The sequence below is a fragment of the Bos indicus genome, chromosome 5 (assembly GCF_029378745.1).
Source record: "Bos indicus isolate NIAB-ARS_2022 breed Sahiwal x Tharparkar chromosome 5, NIAB-ARS_B.indTharparkar_mat_pri_1.0, whole genome shotgun sequence".
Taxonomy (NCBI): domain Eukaryota; kingdom Metazoa; phylum Chordata; class Mammalia; order Artiodactyla; family Bovidae; genus Bos; species Bos indicus.
This window is the reverse complement of record NC_091764.1, coordinates 73797847-73816663: the sequence shown is the minus strand read 5'-3', so window position 1 is coordinate 73816663 and position 18817 is coordinate 73797847. Positions and strand designations below refer to the sequence as shown.

The 18817-nt window shown below is 55.2% G+C and overlaps 1 protein-coding gene across 1 annotated transcript; it reads right to left on the bottom strand.

The window, feature by feature from the left end:
• Positions 1-2123: 2123 nt before the first annotated feature.
• On the bottom strand, positions 2124-13537 carry RASD2 (RASD family member 2). Its single transcript, XM_019961275.2, has 3 exons — positions 13056-13537; positions 8025-8304; positions 2124-4570 (listed from the first exon to the last, which is right to left on the bottom strand). The coding sequence occupies exons 2-3, from the start codon at positions 8293-8295 to the stop codon at positions 4041-4043; spliced, it is 801 nt and encodes a 266-aa protein (XP_019816834.1). The 5' UTR covers positions 8296-8304; positions 13056-13537; the 3' UTR covers positions 2124-4040.
• Between the last annotated feature and the right edge of the window lie 5280 nt (positions 13538-18817).

The window sequence follows — 18817 nt, the reverse complement described above, 5'->3', positions numbered from 1 at the left end:
CAGGCTGAGCATGGTATCTGGCGCACAGCGGGCCTGCAACAAAGGTCGGCTCCCTTTCCCTTCCGAGTTCCCAGTAGCCTCTGCCGCTGAGCCCCGGTGGCCTCTCATCAGCCCCCCACCAAGCCAGGATGCAGACTGAAGTTTTTCTTTGGAATAAGTGACAGGTTCAGGGAGGTGGAACAGAATGAGTCCTTACAGTCTGCTGCTTAGAATTCTCAGAAGTCAGATTCCCAGTGCTCCCTTCCTAGGATGGGAGTTAAGCTGGCTGCTCTGGGCTTATCTCTGAATGCTCTCTGCATGAGAGGAACTTTTTTACAATCTATTCCACCCTCCATCCCAGGGCTGTTTTTCTGGGACATCTCCCTCCTCTGCCACAGCTTTTTGTTAACCCCATTCCAGGGTGAATCTGTGGGATGCACGGAGTGGGGCTAGGGCCAGGACTCGGAGCAAACGTGTTCTGTTTAGTAACGATCAGAATGTTGTGGGTTATATAGTGGGAATATTAATTCCTTCTTGCAGAGAACATAGAGCTGTAAGGGGCTATTCATGTGCTGTCTGGTCCAGCTGTCCTCCTCGCCACTTCCCGTTAAGAACTGAAGAAACTGAAGTCTGGTAAGAGATAGGATGTATTCACAGCACCCCACCCCCCCACCGCCTCCGCCACGGAGATGGAGCGTGGCAGAGGTGCCTGGGCTCTGGTGGGTGCACCCAACTGCCTCCCCATTTAGCCCTTCTTAGGGTGCAGTTCTGACCTGCAATGCAGAAAGAAATGTTCACCTCCACATCTCACATTTACAAGACCCAGAATTGATAGAGCATCACAGTGACTTGCCTCCCACATGGACCATCTCTGGCTGGCATGGGCAAAGGATGCGAGGGAAGCTGGGCTCCTCCATAAGTGGAGGCTGGGAGCTCTCCCAGGCTGGTTTTCCTCCACCATAGCCAGGCTCACTTGGATGCCCGCACAGGGATCTCGCCCTCTGGATCATGAGCCCTTGGCCCACAGGGACCCTGTCTTCCTTTTCTCTGAACTTCTTTCTCCAGGCCTGGCCCTCCTGCTCAGTGGTACTTGCTGACCCATCAAAAGCACAGACCTGTCTCCGTCTCCCAGATGCAAAATCCTTTCCTCCCCCACATGGAGCTCAGATGACCCCTCGTTTCAAGTCCATGATCTGCCACTTCACCCCCTTTGTTGTGCCACTTATCCCCCTTTGTTGTGGGTAAGATATTGACCGCTCTGAGCCTAATTCCCCACCACAAGAAGGGTGAACACGAGCATGTTTTTCATGGGGCTGGAAGAGAAGACGACGGAGCGAGAGGAGGGGTTTCATTCACCCAGCAGGGGTATGGTTGATCCCCTCCCCTCCGTCCGAGGAGAACTTCCATTCAAGGTGCCACATTTGGGGTTACACAGGGACACGTAGCCTCCCCCACTCTACCTCCCCCCACTTCCATCTGCCATCCCCACCCACGTCCTGTGTCATTTCACACAAGGGCCATTCTGCTTGTCCAGTGTTTATTAAGTACTGTCCTGAAAGTTGTAGGTTGTTATCAACCACACATAGATATGGGCCGTGTCCTGGTCTCAAGGGTTGACAGTCCAAGTGGGGAGGCTGCCCACTGCCGACCTTCAAGAGGGTAACTCTTTATGGTGGGGGCTGCCCTTGGCCCCTGGAGGGTGTTCAGCAACATCCCCCACCAGGAGCTAATAGCATGCCGCCCCTCTCCACAGTTCTGTTAACTGTTTGCCGTTATTGCCAAATGTTCTCCGCGTGGTTCTGGGCGCCACCTAGGAGTCAGATGCATGGTGACCACAAAGGCCTGATGGTCCACAGGGAGGAGGCTTTTGTCTGACCTGGTCACTCCTCAGAGGTACACAGACACCTCAGCACACAGTCCTCAGAGGGCCCAGAAGGGCCAGGGTAGTTATTCCCTCCTATCTGCAGGTTTTATTCCCCAGTCCCACCACGTACTTAATTAACCTCAACGGCTGACTCAGCGCTGACCCGCAGGGCGAGGGCACCAGGCAGGTGCAATCTGGGGAGGGAGAGGCCAGCTATGGTTGCAGAAGAGCCACGCCTCCTCTTGGAAATACAGAAAACTTACATGGCCAAGGACACGGCTTAGAAACAAACCCACTTTAATCGAGAGTGTACACAGAGATACAGGGAAGCGGGCCACACATCTGTCCTGGCCAGGGTACCTGGTCTGCTTAGAGGGTTGAGGTTCAGGCCAGGCGTCAGAAGCAGGGTCAGAGCAGCTGCCTTGGGCAGCAGGGCTGGGTGGGAGGTGTGGGGAGTGCAGAGCTGAGGCCAGGGCACGTGTCTCTCTGTGTGTTCACGTGTGTGTACAGGTATATACGTGGGTACAATGTACACAGGATCTACAGAAGCCCTCAAAGGCCAATCTGGGGAGAGGCTCAGGGAGACGACACCTCAAATCCCCGAAGGCCCCACGGCTGAGGCAGGATCAGGAGGGGCACGTCATAGTGTGTGCTGAATGCCCCGACCTAACCCTGCTTCTGCCACTCGTAGGCTTGCTGTGTGACCCCGGGTGAGTTACTTACCCTCTCTGGGCCTTGGATTCACTAGACAATCATTAAGGCTCCTTGTGGCTCTAAACTTCAATAGTTTCAAGGAGATTTAAAGTACAAAATGTTAAGAGCTGATGACAAGAGCCTTTGGTCCACAGGTTCAAATCCCACCACACCTGGTACCCAGCACAACCCCATCCCAGGTGCCAGGAAAAGGCCCTCTGGGAGCTCTTCTTATCTGCCTCTCCTGAGCTCAGCTATAGCTCCCAGGTGCTCTTCCACATCTCCCCACCACTGCGTGCAGAGAGACAGTAGGGCAGCAGGGGCAGTCAGAGGCCAGGCTGGGGGAAGGAAAGAGGCTGGAGCCATGGAGCCTCGGCCTTAGGGGCGTCAAGCGCATTGCTTACCCTCTTTGTTTTCTAGCACAGTGGACCCAGCACCCAGCAGGTGCTCAATAAATGTTTGAGGAACAAGCACAGCAGAGGACAGCCAGCTTCCAGATGGAGCTCCATCCTGAACTAGCCAGGAGGCAGAGCTGGGGCTTGCTCCTTGGCCCTCTGAGTCTCAGCTGCCTCCTCTGTGAAATGGGGGCAGGAGGAGATGCAGCCCCGGCCTGCATTCAGTGTAAACCGTGAAGCTCGGGAGGAGGGCAGTGTCCAGCTGCGAACAGGCCACAGGAACCCCATCTGGGAGCCGAGGAGGAAGGTGTCCCCCGTGGAGGCAGCGGACCTGAACCTGGGGGGAGGTCCTGGCCAACGAGGGATCACTAGGCTTTTACAGTACGATGATTTCCGTTTCTACTGGGAACACGATGTAACAGCTGCAACAAGGCACAACCAGCAGACGAGAGGAACCTGGGAGGGGAGGCTGAGGGAGGCAGTCCCGGAGACGGACGTGGTCCAGCAGACGTGGCCACACCCACTTTGAACACAGAGACGCCCCTGGCTCAGTGTCAGGGAGAGCTGGGGGCCAACTCAGGGGGTAGGGGATAGAAACTGCTGGGCCAGAGGGTTAATGTTTCAGGACGGAGTAGAGGGAGAAACTTCCAGCTGCCACCTGAACCAAGCTGCGTCTTACATCAGGAGGGCAGAGCCCCCTCCCAGCCGACTAGGGTGTTGTTTTCATCCTCTGATGTTCCAGGAGTCTCTGTTGGAAGCCGGTACCCTGGCCCGTCTGGCATCAGCGTTTCTTGCAAGGACAAGCAAGCTCTGACTCGGGTCCTGACATAAGTCCGTATGTCACCCAGCCTCACCTCCTGCCCAGCAGAGATCCACCCCCCCATGGAGAAGTTGAAACCCAAGGGGAGCGGCGGAAAGGAGGAATCAGAGGGAAGCGGTTGAAGGCAGGAAACTATACAGAGGTTGGAGGCTGGGGTACTCCGGTCTGGCCCCCCAGAGGTCTCGGAATGTGACTGCTCTTGGGGTTTCGTCCGGGGGATGTGGGCAGCGGGCGCTGGGGCCATCTTCCATAAGGCCCGGCCAAAGCCCCAGCCCAGCATCCCTCCCGCTCACTGGATGGTGCATTTGTCCCGCTCGCGGGCCTGGCTCTCCCGGAGGACCTTGGCCTTGATGTATTTGAGGTCACTGTTGACGCTGGGGCGGCGGGCGAAGGGAGAGACCATGCCGTAGGCGTCCATGTCCTTGACACGGCGCATGCAGAAGGGCCGGGGGTGGAAGGCGTCCCCGTACTGCACGGAGATCTTGCGGTGCAGCGCGGGGCTCATCTCGTGCGGCAGCTTGGCCATGCTGAACAGCACGTAGAACATCTCGTCCACGTTGGTGTTCTTCTTGGCCGACACCTCAAAGTAGGCGCAGTTTCCATCACCAGATACCAGCAGCTCGGCCTCGGTGGTGGGCACTTGGCGGCACAGCTCGCCATGGTCATTCTTGTTACCGCAGATGACCATGGGCAGCTCCGCTGCCTCCTTGGTCTTGTTCTTCAGGCAGGACTTGACCTCCAGGATCTGCTTCTGGAGGCGCTTGACCTCGTCGAAGGACTCCCGGTTATCTAGGCTGAACACGAGGATGAACACATCGCCTGTGGAGACAGAAACCCTGGGAGGTAAGTTTACAGGCAGCTCCTTTGCCCTCTCCCCACTCCTTGACCTGACCGTCACAGCGACCCTCTGGGGGAGCTGCTATTATTCCCGTTTTCCAGAGCAGAAGACTGAGGCCCAGGAGGTTAAATCACTTGTAATGGAGCTAATACGTGGCACAGCCTGGTTCAAACACAATGGATCCACCCTACATTTCCCTGCAGGGCTGTAGACAGAGTGAGTGATTTGTGAGCTTGTGTGGACTGTGTTAGAATAGTAATTACTACACTTTCCACAAGAGCAGGGATCTTGCTGCTCAGTGCACATCCCCGGGGCCTGGAGCAGCCCCGGGTATACAGTAGGAGCCGAGAGTGCTGGCAGGAGGCAGGCCTAGGTTTATCTCTTGCCCCCTCACTCAGCCTTGCGTGGGTCATGCCACCTCCCTAAACCTCAGTTTCCCCACCTGTCTCATGCAGGATGCTTTTGAGGGACTGATGAGGTAATAAATGGAGAGTGACATGTGCTCAGTGACTTGTATCTCAAAAGGATAATGAGAACAAGCACATGTAAGAGCCACCTGAGTACCCCTTGATTCCTCATGAAACCTCTGTGAGGGACATTTCATTACCTTCACGTGATAGGTGGGCAGGCTGAGGCTCAGAAAGGGTGAGCAACTGGCCCAAGATCACACAGCTCAGGCATGGCTGGGCTGAGACATGGACCCGATTCCTGGTGCCTGGCACACACAGGTGCCCGCTGCTTCTTGAATACATTATGGGTGAACAAGTGAACACTAGCCTCTGAGGCCCACGCTACCCCTGCTACAACTTGCTGTATCCCTCTGTGTAGGTCTTTGAAACAGGGATGATGGGGAGGTGGGGAGGGTGAGAGAAGACCAGTGCCTCTACCTCGATTGTCAGATCTCACTACAGTGATCACAATCTCACACTCAAAGCACCTTTTACACTTTGGCTTAAACTCTTGAGAACCTGTGGGGAGATGTTAAGATCCCTGTTTTACAGGAAACTGAGGCTCAGAGGCGCCGGGGACCAGCCCATGTTCTCAAGAGGAAAATCAAGCAATTCCAGCTTCTGATAGCCCCGCTGCTTCCTTTCTCTGGACCCCCAGGGCATACCATTTGTCCCCCCAAAATAGCACCCAGCACATTCAGGATTGCGTTCCTGCCGATGACACGCTCCGGAGCAAAAGGAGGCTTCGTCACGATGCACAGTGGGTGTTCATAAAGCTGGCCGCATGGATGGGATGCGATATGATGAAGGGTGGTGTGGGCTGTTGAGAAAGGCACTTGCAAGGCAGTGCCGGGCTGGCAACCATTTCTGCTTGGGCTGTGAAACCCACCCTGGTAGGCTAATCCCAGGCCCCTGAGGACTCTGCGGCCTTGACACATTCAAATGCAAAGCTGCATGCCAAGTTTCAGAGACGCCTGGCTGGCAGCTGGAAGGAGAGCTGGCGGCAGAATTAATGGCTTTCAGAATGCGCTGTGCATCAGCACCAGGTTGGAAAATGAGGCACAGGCTGGCGAGCAAAAATACGGGTGGCCAGACAGATGTGCCCAGAATGACACATGCATGTAAAAAAGATGAAAATACTCTGTTCTGGGGACCCAAACATGAATTTCAATGTGTTCATGGGGTGTCTGGAAGACTGATGGGATGGTACCTCGGGGGAGGGGGCAAGAGCCTGGGGGGTGGAAGCAAGGGTCAAGGGGGCTTTTTACCCTTATATATATGCTTAGGGGAGCATGCATTTGTGTGTTATTTGTGTAACTAAAACTTAAGTTTGGAAATATGCACATGGTTCCTCTCTATATCTTCTCTCTCCCTCCCTCAGTTAGCTTTATTTCTATCAGTGGACACTGTGTCCCCTCCCCATGGTAGGGGGAGCTGACATTCCTGCAATCCCCACTGTGTTGGAAAAGCCCCCATGCCCTCCTCTCCTGGCACTTTCCTGTAGGTTGAGGAGACACCCTGGGAGGTAGCAACATTATACCCATTGTGTAGCTAGAAAGACTGAGATCTGAACCTTTGGTCCCATATGTAAGCTACCAAGTGGTGGAGACAGGACTGGAACCCAGGTCAGCCCAGGCTCCCCCTGTCCACAAACTTCTGCAAAATGTGGAGTGGGGCAGGCCGAGTGTGATCTGCATCAGATGATCAGTGAGAACAGCTGGAAAAGGAAGCCATCTGCCCAGGGCACTCGGGGAGGGATCTTAGCTGGGCTGTAGGGGGAGGGATGGGCATAGCAAGGGTTTCTTGGTGCAGAAGTATTTTGATTTGTGGGGTTGTTTTAGTGATGGCTGGGGGACTACTTGCTGATTCCTTTCCTTCATCAGCTGCCCAGCAATGGCAGGGCGTGGCTTAGGAAATGACTGCAAAGCCCACTGCAAGCACACTGCAAATGCAGGTTTCGCATAAGACCCATATTTCATGAGCACTCACCTACTCGCCAAGCTCTTTTTCTATGTAAACTCATTTAATTCTCATGAAGGCCTCTAGGATGGGTACAGATACAATACAGATAAGAAAATCAAGGCCCAAAGAGGTCAAGTCACTTGCTCAGAGGGACAAAACCACGAAGCAGCAGAATCAGAATTTGCATTCAGGCAGACCAGTTTCTGGGCCTGTGCTCTTAGCTACCACACAAAACTGCTTGAGTGACGAAAAGCATGGCCCAGTTTCACATCTCCATCTGCCCCCGCTTAGTACCCCACAAGCTCCCCTCCCTCCCTGGCTCCCAGCCTGGCTGAGAAGCTACAGGAGAGCCCAGGGTTAAAGCCTGAGAGCCCGACTGCCGTTTCCCAGCTGTGTTATCATTTGGAGTAACTCAACCTCCCGGGGCCTCAGTTTCCCCACATATAAAATGGAGGCAGATGCCCATCTCCTAGGTTAGTTGTGAGGATTAATTAAATACATGCTGAGCTCTATAAAGAGGCCCAGGCATGCAGCTCCTGATAAGAGTTAGCAATCGCCATGGCTGTTACTGTGATTATTACTGAGTTCCCAGCATGAGCAGGTCCCCACCAGCCTCTCTGACTGATCACAGTCTGGGTCCTGTCCCTGCCTCTTTGAGAGGAGGCAAAGGCCTCGGGTGTCAATAGATCTGAGTCTGACAGACTGACCCTGGGCCCTGGAGCTCTGCTGGGTCACCCGCAGCAGGAAGTAGGCAGGAGCCCCTCTGTTCCTAGGTAAAGCCACAGATCTGGAAGGCAGCACCAGCAGCCACAAGGAATTAAACCAGAGTCAGAGGGAAGGGTTCTGGGGCCCTGGCTCCATCCTCTGTCGGCAAGCAGTAATACCTCTCCGACCTCATGGTGCGGTGCACGGGGGCTCACGAGCTTCATCTCGGATGGAGGCAGGGCTTTGCAAACTGTCAAGTGCCAAGCACACACACTCCCATACCCAAGCTCCCATGCCCACCCCGCCCCCCGGCACCCACCTGTGAGGATGGACAGCCTGCGCATGGCGGGGAAGGGGTGGTTGCCGGACGTGTCCAGGATGTCCAGCTGGTACATGTCACCGCGGATGTTGTAAACCTTCCGGTGGAAGTCCTCGATGGTGGGTGTGTACTGGTCCTCGAAGCGGCCATTGAGGAAGCGGGAGACAATGGAGCTCTTGCCCACCCGAGAGGCGCCCAGCACCACCATGCGGTACGAGTTCTTGGCAGGCACACTGAGTGCACAGTTCCCGCTGGACAAGGTCTTCATCATGGCTCGGGGCTGCAGCAGAGAGAGGGGGTCGAGTGTCAGGAAGCCGGGGGCCTGGCCCTGCAGCCTGTGCTGGAGGCTGTGGCCTCCCCTGTCAGCCTCTTACTTGGTTCTGTGATAGCTCAGTTGATAATCCACTTACAATGCGAGAGACCTGGGTTCGATTCCTGGGTTGGGAAGATCCTCTGGAGAAGGGAAAAACTACCCACTCCAATTTTCTGGCCTGGAGAATTGCACGGACTGTATAATCCATGGGGTTGCAAAGAGTCGGACACGACTGCACGACTTTCACTAACTTTTCTGTCTGTACAATGGGAAAGCTGGACTGAGGTCTCTCTAAGGGCCGTGGAGTTCTGCCTGAACACCCCTCTCTTGTTTCTTTCCCCCTTCATTTATCTACCCATTTTCACTCATTCACTCACCCCGGGTTCATTCACCCCTTGTTTATTCCCAGATGGGACTGTTGGAGCTGGACTCCTCGATTTACCCCTAACTCACTACTCCTCTGGGGAAAGGAGCTTAACATCCTTGGGCATCGCTTTTCTCATCTATAAAGTGGACTTGATTCACAGGGCTGTTGTAAAGGGCTCAGCACATGGCAAGGTCTCAAAGATGCTGACTCTGTTCTCTGCCTGGACCATCTGTCCTTTGCAGTTCTGGCTTCCTGGGAGCCTGTGACTCTGGGACATGGCATGGGGAAGGTTTTAGAGAGCATTTCTTAAGCAAGGGGGTGCCATGGCCATTTGGCCTTCCCAGAAAGAAGAGAAAGGCCAGGTCCAGACCACATCCTCCATGCCCAGGGACGGGGCTGCCCAGCAGTTTTTCAACCTCCAGATCCTGGGAGTTTGCCTGGACTATGAGATGCAGGTCAGAGAAATGACACAAGAATGACTCAGGTCCCTCATAGCTCCAAGGGTTTATGGTTCTGGGGTATACCCAAAACTTTCTACAGGAACCTCTTGACCTTGTGGGAGAGGCTGAAATGGATCCAAGCTCCAAAGCCCAATTAGAGATAAGTAACTTCCAGGGGCTCCATCAGGCCCACCCAAAGGCCATTCATAGCCCAGCCACCCTCCTTTTTCCTCTCTCAGCACCCACCAGAATTCCCCCTGACTTGGAACCCCTAGTGAGCTTGAGCTCTGCTGGGACCAGCCCTCAACTCATGCCAGCCCCTCCCCCAGAACCCCTCTTCCCTTTATCAGGGTCTGGCTCAGATGTCACCTCCTCTCTGAAGGCTCCTCTGCCTCCCACTCCACCAAGTGGGTGAAGTTGCTCAGCCATGTCCGACTCTTTGTGACTCCATGGACTGTAGCCCACCAGGCTCCTCCATCCATGGAATTCTCCAGGCAAGAATACTGGAGTGGGCTGCCATTGCACACAACCTGGTCAGTGTCATCGCCTTGCCCAACTGAGAGCCACCATGCAGTAAAGTGGTTTTTTAAAAAGACCTTCATAAAAGCTCTGATTGGCAGCATTTGTCAATTTCATGGCAAAATACTCCTACCATGGCCATTCCAAGCTCCCAAGACGATCTCAATGAATGAATTGCAAAGAGACGCACACAATAAGCCAGCTCAGCATACCGCTGACCCTGGAGCTGTGACGATAATCAGCAGTAACCAAGCCCTGCAGTGTGCCAAGCACTGTGCTAAGTATAGAACAATAATCACAGCTGACATTTATTTTGCAGTTAATATATGCAGAGCGCTCTAAGTTGAATGTGTACTAACCCACTTCATCCTTCAGGATCCCCAGAAGGTAGGTGGTTACCCCAATTTACAGATGAGGAAACTGAAGCACCACAAAGAAGTTTAGTACTTAGCTCATGGTTACATAGCCAGTAACCAGCCAAGGAGGGCTTCAATCTCAGGCAGTCTGCCCCGTGCCTTGGGGTTCCCCTCACCACCTCTCTATGAAGTATGCATTCCCTTCCCTGTTTCACAAATAAGGACCTGATGCTTAAAAGTCTACACGACTGGCCCTTTTAGTTAATAAGGGAGCCAGGATGGTGACTCCAAACGTACAACTCCTACATATCTCCACCCAGTTTGTGCCTGAAGCCAACTCTGAGCTTACACTGCAGGCTTTCAGTGCCATGGACACAGCAGGTGCTCAATAAATGACCTGTGCATGAAAGAAGCAAATGACTCTCCTTTTGGAGATCATTCAGAGCTTCCTTCTGGGGTATTCTCCCTCCACCTCCACCCTGTCTAGCTGGCCCAGGAGCTACACTGAGGTGGGTCGCCGTGAACTGAGCACACACCTGGCTTGGCAGCAAGGGAGAGGAAGCTGCAAGCCAACAGCACTGAACTCTTCAATCTCCTCCCATGCTGAGAGAGAGCCAGCCTGGGCCTTCAACGGAGGCCAGGATCGGGGGGAAGAGGCCCCCACATCAGGACAGCCTCCTCCCCAAGTCCCTCTGCCTGGAGCTTGACTCTGCTGCTGGTCATCTCTGTCTACAGAGATAGAGAAGGCTGGCAGCCCCCAGGGATAGTACGTCTCCATCACTGCCTGCCCCAGCCTCTAGCTCAGAGTTCTTAGTATTAGACATGTTAACATCAGCAACTGAACAGACATGAGGAAGTCAGAGAGAGGAGGCAGGGGATCAGAAAAGGGCAAAGGAGGAAAAAAATCTGTGGCTTTCATCTCCGAGAGAAGACTGCGAGTCTGCACATGGCTCCAGCCACGTGGGGCTGTGTGAAGTACCCAGACACCTGGCCGTCAGGTGACAGCACTTCCATGGGCTCCCCCCCATGTCCTTCTTCCCTTCTCCTCCCCTAGAGGAGGCTCTGTGGGTATGCTTTGGGCACAGCTTCTCTCCTCCTCCACTTCCTGTTCCCCTCTCTCCATCCTCAGCCAGGCTGACCCTACAGTGAGAAGCAGGCAGGGGTCAGAGTTCAAAGGGCCCTTTGAGAATGTAGATTTCCCCCCTGGAGGCCCAGAGAATGGTTAGTGGGAGCCCCCAGTAGCGCACGGGTACCCGAATGCAAGCTCTGTGACTCACCCCAGGGTCTTTTTATGGGCACCTGGGAGGCAGAAGGGCCTGAAGCAGAGGTGGTGGAGCCGTGCTGGGGGAATGGTCGCCACAGCCCAGCAGCTCTCCATTATGCTGGGTGCCTGTGTGCCTTATCCCTGTGAATTCACGGCAGTCCCATGAAGAGGGGCCCACCGTCAACCTGCTGGACCCCATGGGGAACGGGAGGTCAGTGAGGCTGAGTCACTTGCCCCAGTTTACACAGATGACTGGTCAGGCCAGGATTAGAATCAGGCTGTTGGCTCCAAAGTCTGGGCTTTTACCTCTATAAAAACCCACCCCCTGGCCAAAATCAGGCTTTTTCAAAACAGTGTCAGAAGCCTCAGCTGGCATCGGGTTGGGGGAATGAGCCTGGAGGTCTATTCTAATTCCCTCTGTTTCTTGCTGCAGATAGCTGGGGTCAAGCACCCTGCCCGGAACCCCCCAGACCTTGAGCAGCCAGCTCCCGCCCCATGCGTCTGTGGGTTCACCCCTTCTTCTCCCTCAAGCCCCTCTCCCAGGGCCTGCCAGGAAGATGGAAGGGTCAGAGGGGCAAGAGCAGAGGATGAGAGTCTGGCCACATCCTCCTCCTTGTGATACCCTGAGCCCTCCCTCCTTCCCTCCCTCCCACACACCCCAAGCCTCCACCATTAGGGCACATCCCAGACTCTGGACACACACACGTATTCCCTGGCCTCCATGCCCCCACTGAGGGGAGTCATGTGTGCTTTGCAAAGCCAATCTCACACTCTTGAGGTGGCAGGAAGGGGGCAGACCAGATCTGCCTCTCACCAGTCCAGCTGCCCTGGGCAAATGACTGGACCTGGTGGGGCTGGTCATCTACCAAATGGTAGAAACAAACCTACAGAGTGGCCCTGAGAGCTCAGCGAGAAGCCAAGAGGCCCACACAGCTCCAGCACACAGGAAGCAGGTTCCTTTCTCTGTGACACTTCCTCTTGGCAGTCAAGGGGCTGCCTGGAGCAGTCAGGTGCAGAGGGGCTGGAGTGCAGGCAGAGGTCTTGGGGGACCCCATCGTGTCCCTCTGATGCCAGAAGAAACCTGAATCATGGGCTCCTGATCTGGCTGCTCCTTCACAGCACAGCCTCCCACCTCCCATGAGGTCCAGGACTACACCCTTCGTCATCCTCCCAGGGCTGGGGGCACAGGGAGGACAGAACCCTGCAGAGGTGCTTGGAGGCCCTCTGGCCAGCTGAGCACAGAAAACCCATCTTGGGAAGGGGATCGCCCAGGAAACTCACTCCTTGCACCAATTCCCCCCAAAGCTCAAAGAACTCTAAGCAAGGAAGGTGCTCCTTAAGCTCTCTCAGAGGAGGTCCTCACCAAGGCCACCACCAGCTGGCCCCACCCCAGCCCCACCCTTAGCCAGGTTTGCAGGCTGAAGCCAGTTTAGGAAGGAGGAGGGGAGTGTTTGGGGAAAGGAAGTGCCTCTTCCTCTCTAAGCCTCAGTTCCCTTATATTCAAACAGGCTGTTACTCCAGATCTCTTTAAACACAAACTCAGTTAAGTCTTTCTTTCCTGGGATAAGCATCCAGCCTGACACACAGTAGGCGCTCAACTAATTTCATTTTCTCTAGGTAAGTGAAGTTGCCCTGTGATCCTGGCACATAACAGGCTCAGTTTGACTTTTCCACTTCCTGTAAGGCTTCACCTAACCCTACCCCCCAAAGCTTCAAACCTTTCTCCCCGGCTTCCCCGCCTCCCCAGTTCTGTTGGGGTGTCTCCCTCCTACCTGGGAATGGCGGGCCGGGCCTCTGGCGCGGCTCAGAGGGATGCCTGGAAGGGCCTGGAGGTGCGGGGAGCAGCCTTCCTCTCCGGCAGCCGAGGCTTCCAGGGGCTGCGGCGGCTCCCGGGTCACTGCGCCGGGATCCTCCTCTGCGCGTCTCGGGGCGCCGGGCTGGGCGCGGCCGGGCGAGGGGACACGGGGAGCCGGTGCCCCATGAGTGGGTTCCGAGGGCTCGGCGGGGCCCGGGCGCTGGGCGGGCTCCGGCTTGCCGCCGCCGGCCCTGCCCTGCCCGGACCCGGGGGACTCCTGCTGAGCCAGGTGCCCGGAGGCGTGGGGACGTCTGATCCCGGGGTCCCCGCTTGGGGCTCCGGGGTTGGGGGGCGAGGGCAGAAGGGGTGTCTCCTGGTCCTTAGAGACTCTTGGAGAGTCCCTTGGAAGTGATTGCGGGTGCGTGCGTATGTGCGTGTCCGGGGTGGGCGAACCTATCCTCCCGACTGCCTATGCCACCTATTCCGCCAGCTCCAAAGGGGATCGCTCGGGTGGAGGATGCGTGCCCGGCTCGGCCTCGACCTCAGCTCTGCCGCTCCCCCGGCGCCGAGGGTATGCTCTTTTTCCCTGCGAGGCGCAGCCAGCGGCTGAAAGAGGAGCAGGGCACTCTGCTGCGCGAGCGTGTGGGAGGGGGCCTTGAACGCCGCCCTAAGATTTCGCAGCTCTGAGTTAGCCTTAAACAGGCTCCTCCTCCCACTTCTCCCTCTCGGTCCCCCAGAGGAGGCGAACTTTCTGCGGGGCTCTGGCTCCTCCCTCTTTCCTGCTCCTGGAGGCGGACGCCCCTCTTCCTCCTGCCGGGCGAGGTCAACAGTTCCTCCGAAAAGTGATCAGAGCCCAAGCTCCAGATGGCGGTTCCAGCGGCAGAAGCCCAGCTTAGGCCTGGACGCCTTTCGCCGCCTCTACGAGCGGTTCTCCGTGGACCCGTCGAGCGGCTCCCGCTCACCCTCTCCGCATCAAGCGAGCAGCCAGTCCCGCTGCTCGGCGCCCGCCTCTGCCTCAGCGAGCGCGCCCACCCGCCTTCCCCCGACGCCCCGCCCCGGGTGCTGCGCTCGACCAATGGCGGCGAGCCCCGCGGCTTGGTCCCGCCCCTCGGCCCCGCCCGCGGCCGCCCGGGCGCCGCAGTCTGGCGCTCCGCGTGCACGGGCGCGTGGGGCTGGGGAGCTCAGGGTGGGGGCGGCAGGGGGTTCGGGGTGCGCGCGGTGAGCAGAAGGCGGAACGGGCCTGGGAGGCTGACGTCTGCGCACGCACTCACACGCACATCGCCCCAGCCGCAGGTGACCCGCCAGGATCCCGAGGCGGGTTGGCCGGGGACCCCAGCCGCTCGCTCCCGGTCAGATGGCAACCCGCGCGCCACGGCTCCCGCGCCCTCCTCCTCCGCCGAAAACCCCAGGGGCCCTCCCGGGCGCCCTGCCTGCCCGCCCCGAACCAACGCCTTCCTCCCTAGGTCTCCGGGCCCGCGGGACCCCGCAGGATGACACATGGGCCGTGCACGTGCCATCAGGAGGGGCCGCGGAGTCACCTTGACCTAAGCGCGCCTGAATGGAGATCCGCGCGACACGCAGGTCTTGGGCAGCACCTCTCTTTCTTCGCTTCTCCCCACCTTGAACCAGTGCAGATATCAATCTTTATTACTTAGAATTGTCTCTGGCTCCACGACCCACTCCTCTCCTCCTTGCCCCAAACACGTTTTCTGGAGAATTGTTATATTACTGCCTTAAATGGGAAACCAGTATCACTTGCCATAAATAGAAGATAAGAACAAAAATAAACACAAGGGAAACAAACCAAGGTTATTAAATTCTAGCAGGAAACTAGCCTTCCAAGGCTTGAGATGTGCCCTCTGTGTAAAAGGGAGGTGGGCCAGCTTGGGAGAGGTGTTAAAGACCTTCTTGCCTGGAGAATCCCAGGGACAGGGGATGCTGGTGGGCTGCCATCTATGGGGTCACACAGAGTCGGACACGACTGAAGAGACTTAGCAGCAGCCCCCAACAGTGATGTTCTCCTCCAGGGTTATCAAGAGATGGAAAAAATGTTCTGTATGATACAAGGAGATCCAACCAGTCCATTCTGAAGGAGACCAGCCCTGGGATTTCTTTGGAGGGAATGATGCTGAAACTGAAACTCCAGTACTTTGGCCACCTCATGCGAAGAGCTGACTCATTGGAAAAGACTGATGCTGGGAGGGATTGGGGGCAGGAGGAGAAGGGGACGACAGAGGATGAGATGGCTGGATGGCATCACTGACTTGATGGACGTGAATCTGAGTGAACTCCGGGAGTTGGTGATGGACAGGGAGGCCTGGTGTGCTGCGATTCATGGGGTCGCAAAGAGTCGGACACGACTGAGTGACTGAACTGACTGACTGACTGATGATGAGGTATAGGGACAATGAAGGGATGCAGTTCTGTGTCTGTCCAACCATCATTTGTATCCTCCAGGGAGCTATAGCCTTGCTTCCAGAACACTGGACCTGGGGGATGTCTGCCAATCTGCTCTCAGACCTCATGAGAGGCAGAGGGGTCTGGGGGGAACCAAGCTGAGGCTCCAGCCCCTTTGGGTGAGACATTAGTGTTCAGTCTGCCTCTATGTCCGCTCAAATATTTGAGCCCAATTGGGCCAGTTGTGGAAATTATCTGGGCTTGGTTATGTCATCTATAAAATGGGTATGCTATGCTAGGTCCACAGAGTGACAAATGTACAAAGATGATCTTGGCCTTTGACTGTGAATAGTGGCTTGCTCTTCTTGTCTCTGTGTGATCTTGGGATTCTTCAGGGAAGTTAACCAGAGAAGACGGGGTAGATGGAGGTGGAGGGACTAGATGGAGGACTCAGCACTTACACTCCTTGACTGTGATCAGTCCCCTATCCAGAGGATATGGAATATCTAGACCTCAGAAAGGCTTTGGGGACATACTCAAGACCACCCAGCTGGCAAGTGGCAGAATCCCAGCCCAGTGCTCTTTCCTCACCTAGACTTTGCTTCTAGGAACTGGCTTAGCCCAGGAGGGTTTGTGCTCAGCTTGATGCACAGAGGCCGTGAGGCTTGAGCTGGCTGTGAACTTCACAGCAGGAGGTGGGCAGGGTGGTACGTTTCACCTGGATAGCTCGGGTCAGGAGGACTTAGGCCATGGGGCTGTTTCCTTCACCCCCATCCTGGAAACATGGCAGGCGGCCAGCTTTCACCTGGCCCAGGAACCCATTACCTGCTGCTTCAGCCCAGTTCTCTACCATGAGTGGGTCATGCTCCACTGACCATGTCCCCATCTTGAGGGGAGCTGTATATGGAGCTGTGGGGCCCCAGGAGACCCACCTGCCCCTGCCGCCCCACCCCCCCAACCAGTGCAGAGTGGCTCAGTCAATAAACAGGTGCACTTGAGGAATGGATGCCCAAGGAAGTTTCACGTGGCAACAGGACACCTGCGTGTGCTCACTTTCCTAGGCTTCCTTGCCCCGCCAAGCCCCGTTTGCACTACCGTCTCACATGGACCACCTATCATAGCCATCTCTTTCCTTACTGGGTTCTCATCACCCTCCCTCTCTCATAACCCATGACCACTTTCATCTTTTTCTAAAAATGCCATCCCTTGCTCAAGAATTTTCAATGGCTCCCCACTTCTTGAGATATAAAATCAAAACCCCTTAGCCCAGTACATAAGGTCTCCAACCAGGATCTGATTCCCACCGTGCCTCACCATTAGCCTGAATTTCAGCCAATCAAACCACTTCTGGGTCCCTAAAGAAGCTTGGATTTCCCTCCTCCAATCCTTTGTGATGCTGATCCTTCTACCTTTTTCTCTATCTACCTTTTTTTTTTTTTTCTGTCTACTCTTTGAACTTCTACACATCCTTCAAACCACAGTGTCCACACCTCTTCTGACAAAGCCTCCTTGCCTTTCTCATGGTGTGAATCTCATCCTGCTCTGGGCTCCTGTGGCAACAAAACCTGGCTCTTGCACCCTGGGTAACTGGCCAGTCCTTTAACCCTCAGTTCCTTCATCTGTAAAGTGGGTGTTACACTTGAAGCTACCTCATGGATTATTGGGAGGATCATGTAATGTACCATAAAGGGTCTCCACCACGGGCCTTGCATACAGGGGTCCCCGCCGCCGTTACTTCCTCTCTGGCCTGTGACACATCCTGCCTCACGTTTGGACACATGCCTCATCTCCCCTACTTGCATGTGAGCTCCTTGGAGAGGGGACGGAGCCTGATTCATCCTTGTGTTCCCACATCATTAAGGCCAGCATCTTGCACACTGTGAGTTTTTAATAAATGCTTATTGAATTGTGCTCAGCTGAACAGCCTCAGAGCAGAAGAAATGCACAAGTTCTCCTTGGAGACAAGAGGAAGGGGAGGGCAGACATGGGGAGGCAGATTAGTTTGGTCCTAACAGCTACCACTTAAAGGAGGGGAAATGGAGGCTCAGGGAGACTGTTCAAAGCCAGGCAGCCAATAAGGGGCTGAGTTGGGATCTCAGAGACATTTCTTCAAAGGGAAATCAGACATTTACCCAATCAATGTGCTGTCACATCCTTGGACACTTTTCTAGAACAGTGTTTTCTATCCTTGAATCACCCGGGGTGGCAATGGTTGGGGAGGGGTAGCTTTAAAATGATAACAAAGCACAAGCTCCCACTTGGAGATGCTGATTTAATTGCTCTGGGGTTGGGCCTGAAATCCACACTGTTTAAAGCTCCCCCAGGTGATTCTAATGTGCAGCCAGAGTTGCTAGAGCAGTGGTTGGACTAGCAGAATCACAGCATCTAGGACTTGGGACAAATACAGGCCCCACCCCTGATCCACCAAATCTGAAGTTCTAGGGCTGATTTTAACCAGCCCTCCTAGTAATTCCCATGCCAAAATTTGAGAACCAGTGACCAGAAGATTAGAATTGGCAAAACCTTATATGTCTTGTGGCTCAGACTTCTTATCTTGCAAACAAAGAGATAGTTTGTGGCTTGACCAAACTCAATGCATGTTAATGACAGGCAACCCAGAGCCAGGTTCTGACTCCTCTTTCCTGCTTGAATGTACCATCCAGGGCCATGCAGCCCCTAAGTGGTTTTCCAGCCTTGGCAGGCCTTGGCATCTAAATCAGCTTTGAGCCCTGAGCAGAGGACAGTGGGTTACCAGTGTACAAGCCCAGCTGGATCAAAGGCACAGGGTCAGGTGCCAGTAAGTGCAGAGAACAGCAAGTAATAGTAAACTGGCGTCATACCTGGCATTTCAGGATCCTGCCCGCAGCTCTGGAGGTGGAGGAATGAGGACATGGGGTGTCCCCAGGTCAGAGGTCGGCAGGAGCACAGTTGGACCAGTCACGTCCCATGCCCTACTCCTCTTATGAACACTTCTGCCTCCTGCTAAGTGGAGAGATGCTACTTGTCACATAGTGTGTGTGTGTGCCAAGTCACTTCAGGTGTATCTGACTCTGCGACCCACCCCATGAACCGTAGCCCGTCAGGTTCCTCTGTCTGTGGGATTCTCCAGGCAAGAATACTGGAATGGGTTGCCACGTCCTCCTCCAGGGGATCTTCCCGACCCCAGGGTCGAACCTGCATCTCCTGTGGCTCCTGCATTGCAAGTGGATTCTTTACCACTGAGGCAACGGGGGAACCCTGTCACATAGCAGGTATCCAGTAAAAGTTCAATAAATGAATGACTGAATGAATAGTTTTCTATACAACAAGAATATTGGGTCAGATCCCCTCTGAAGCTCCATC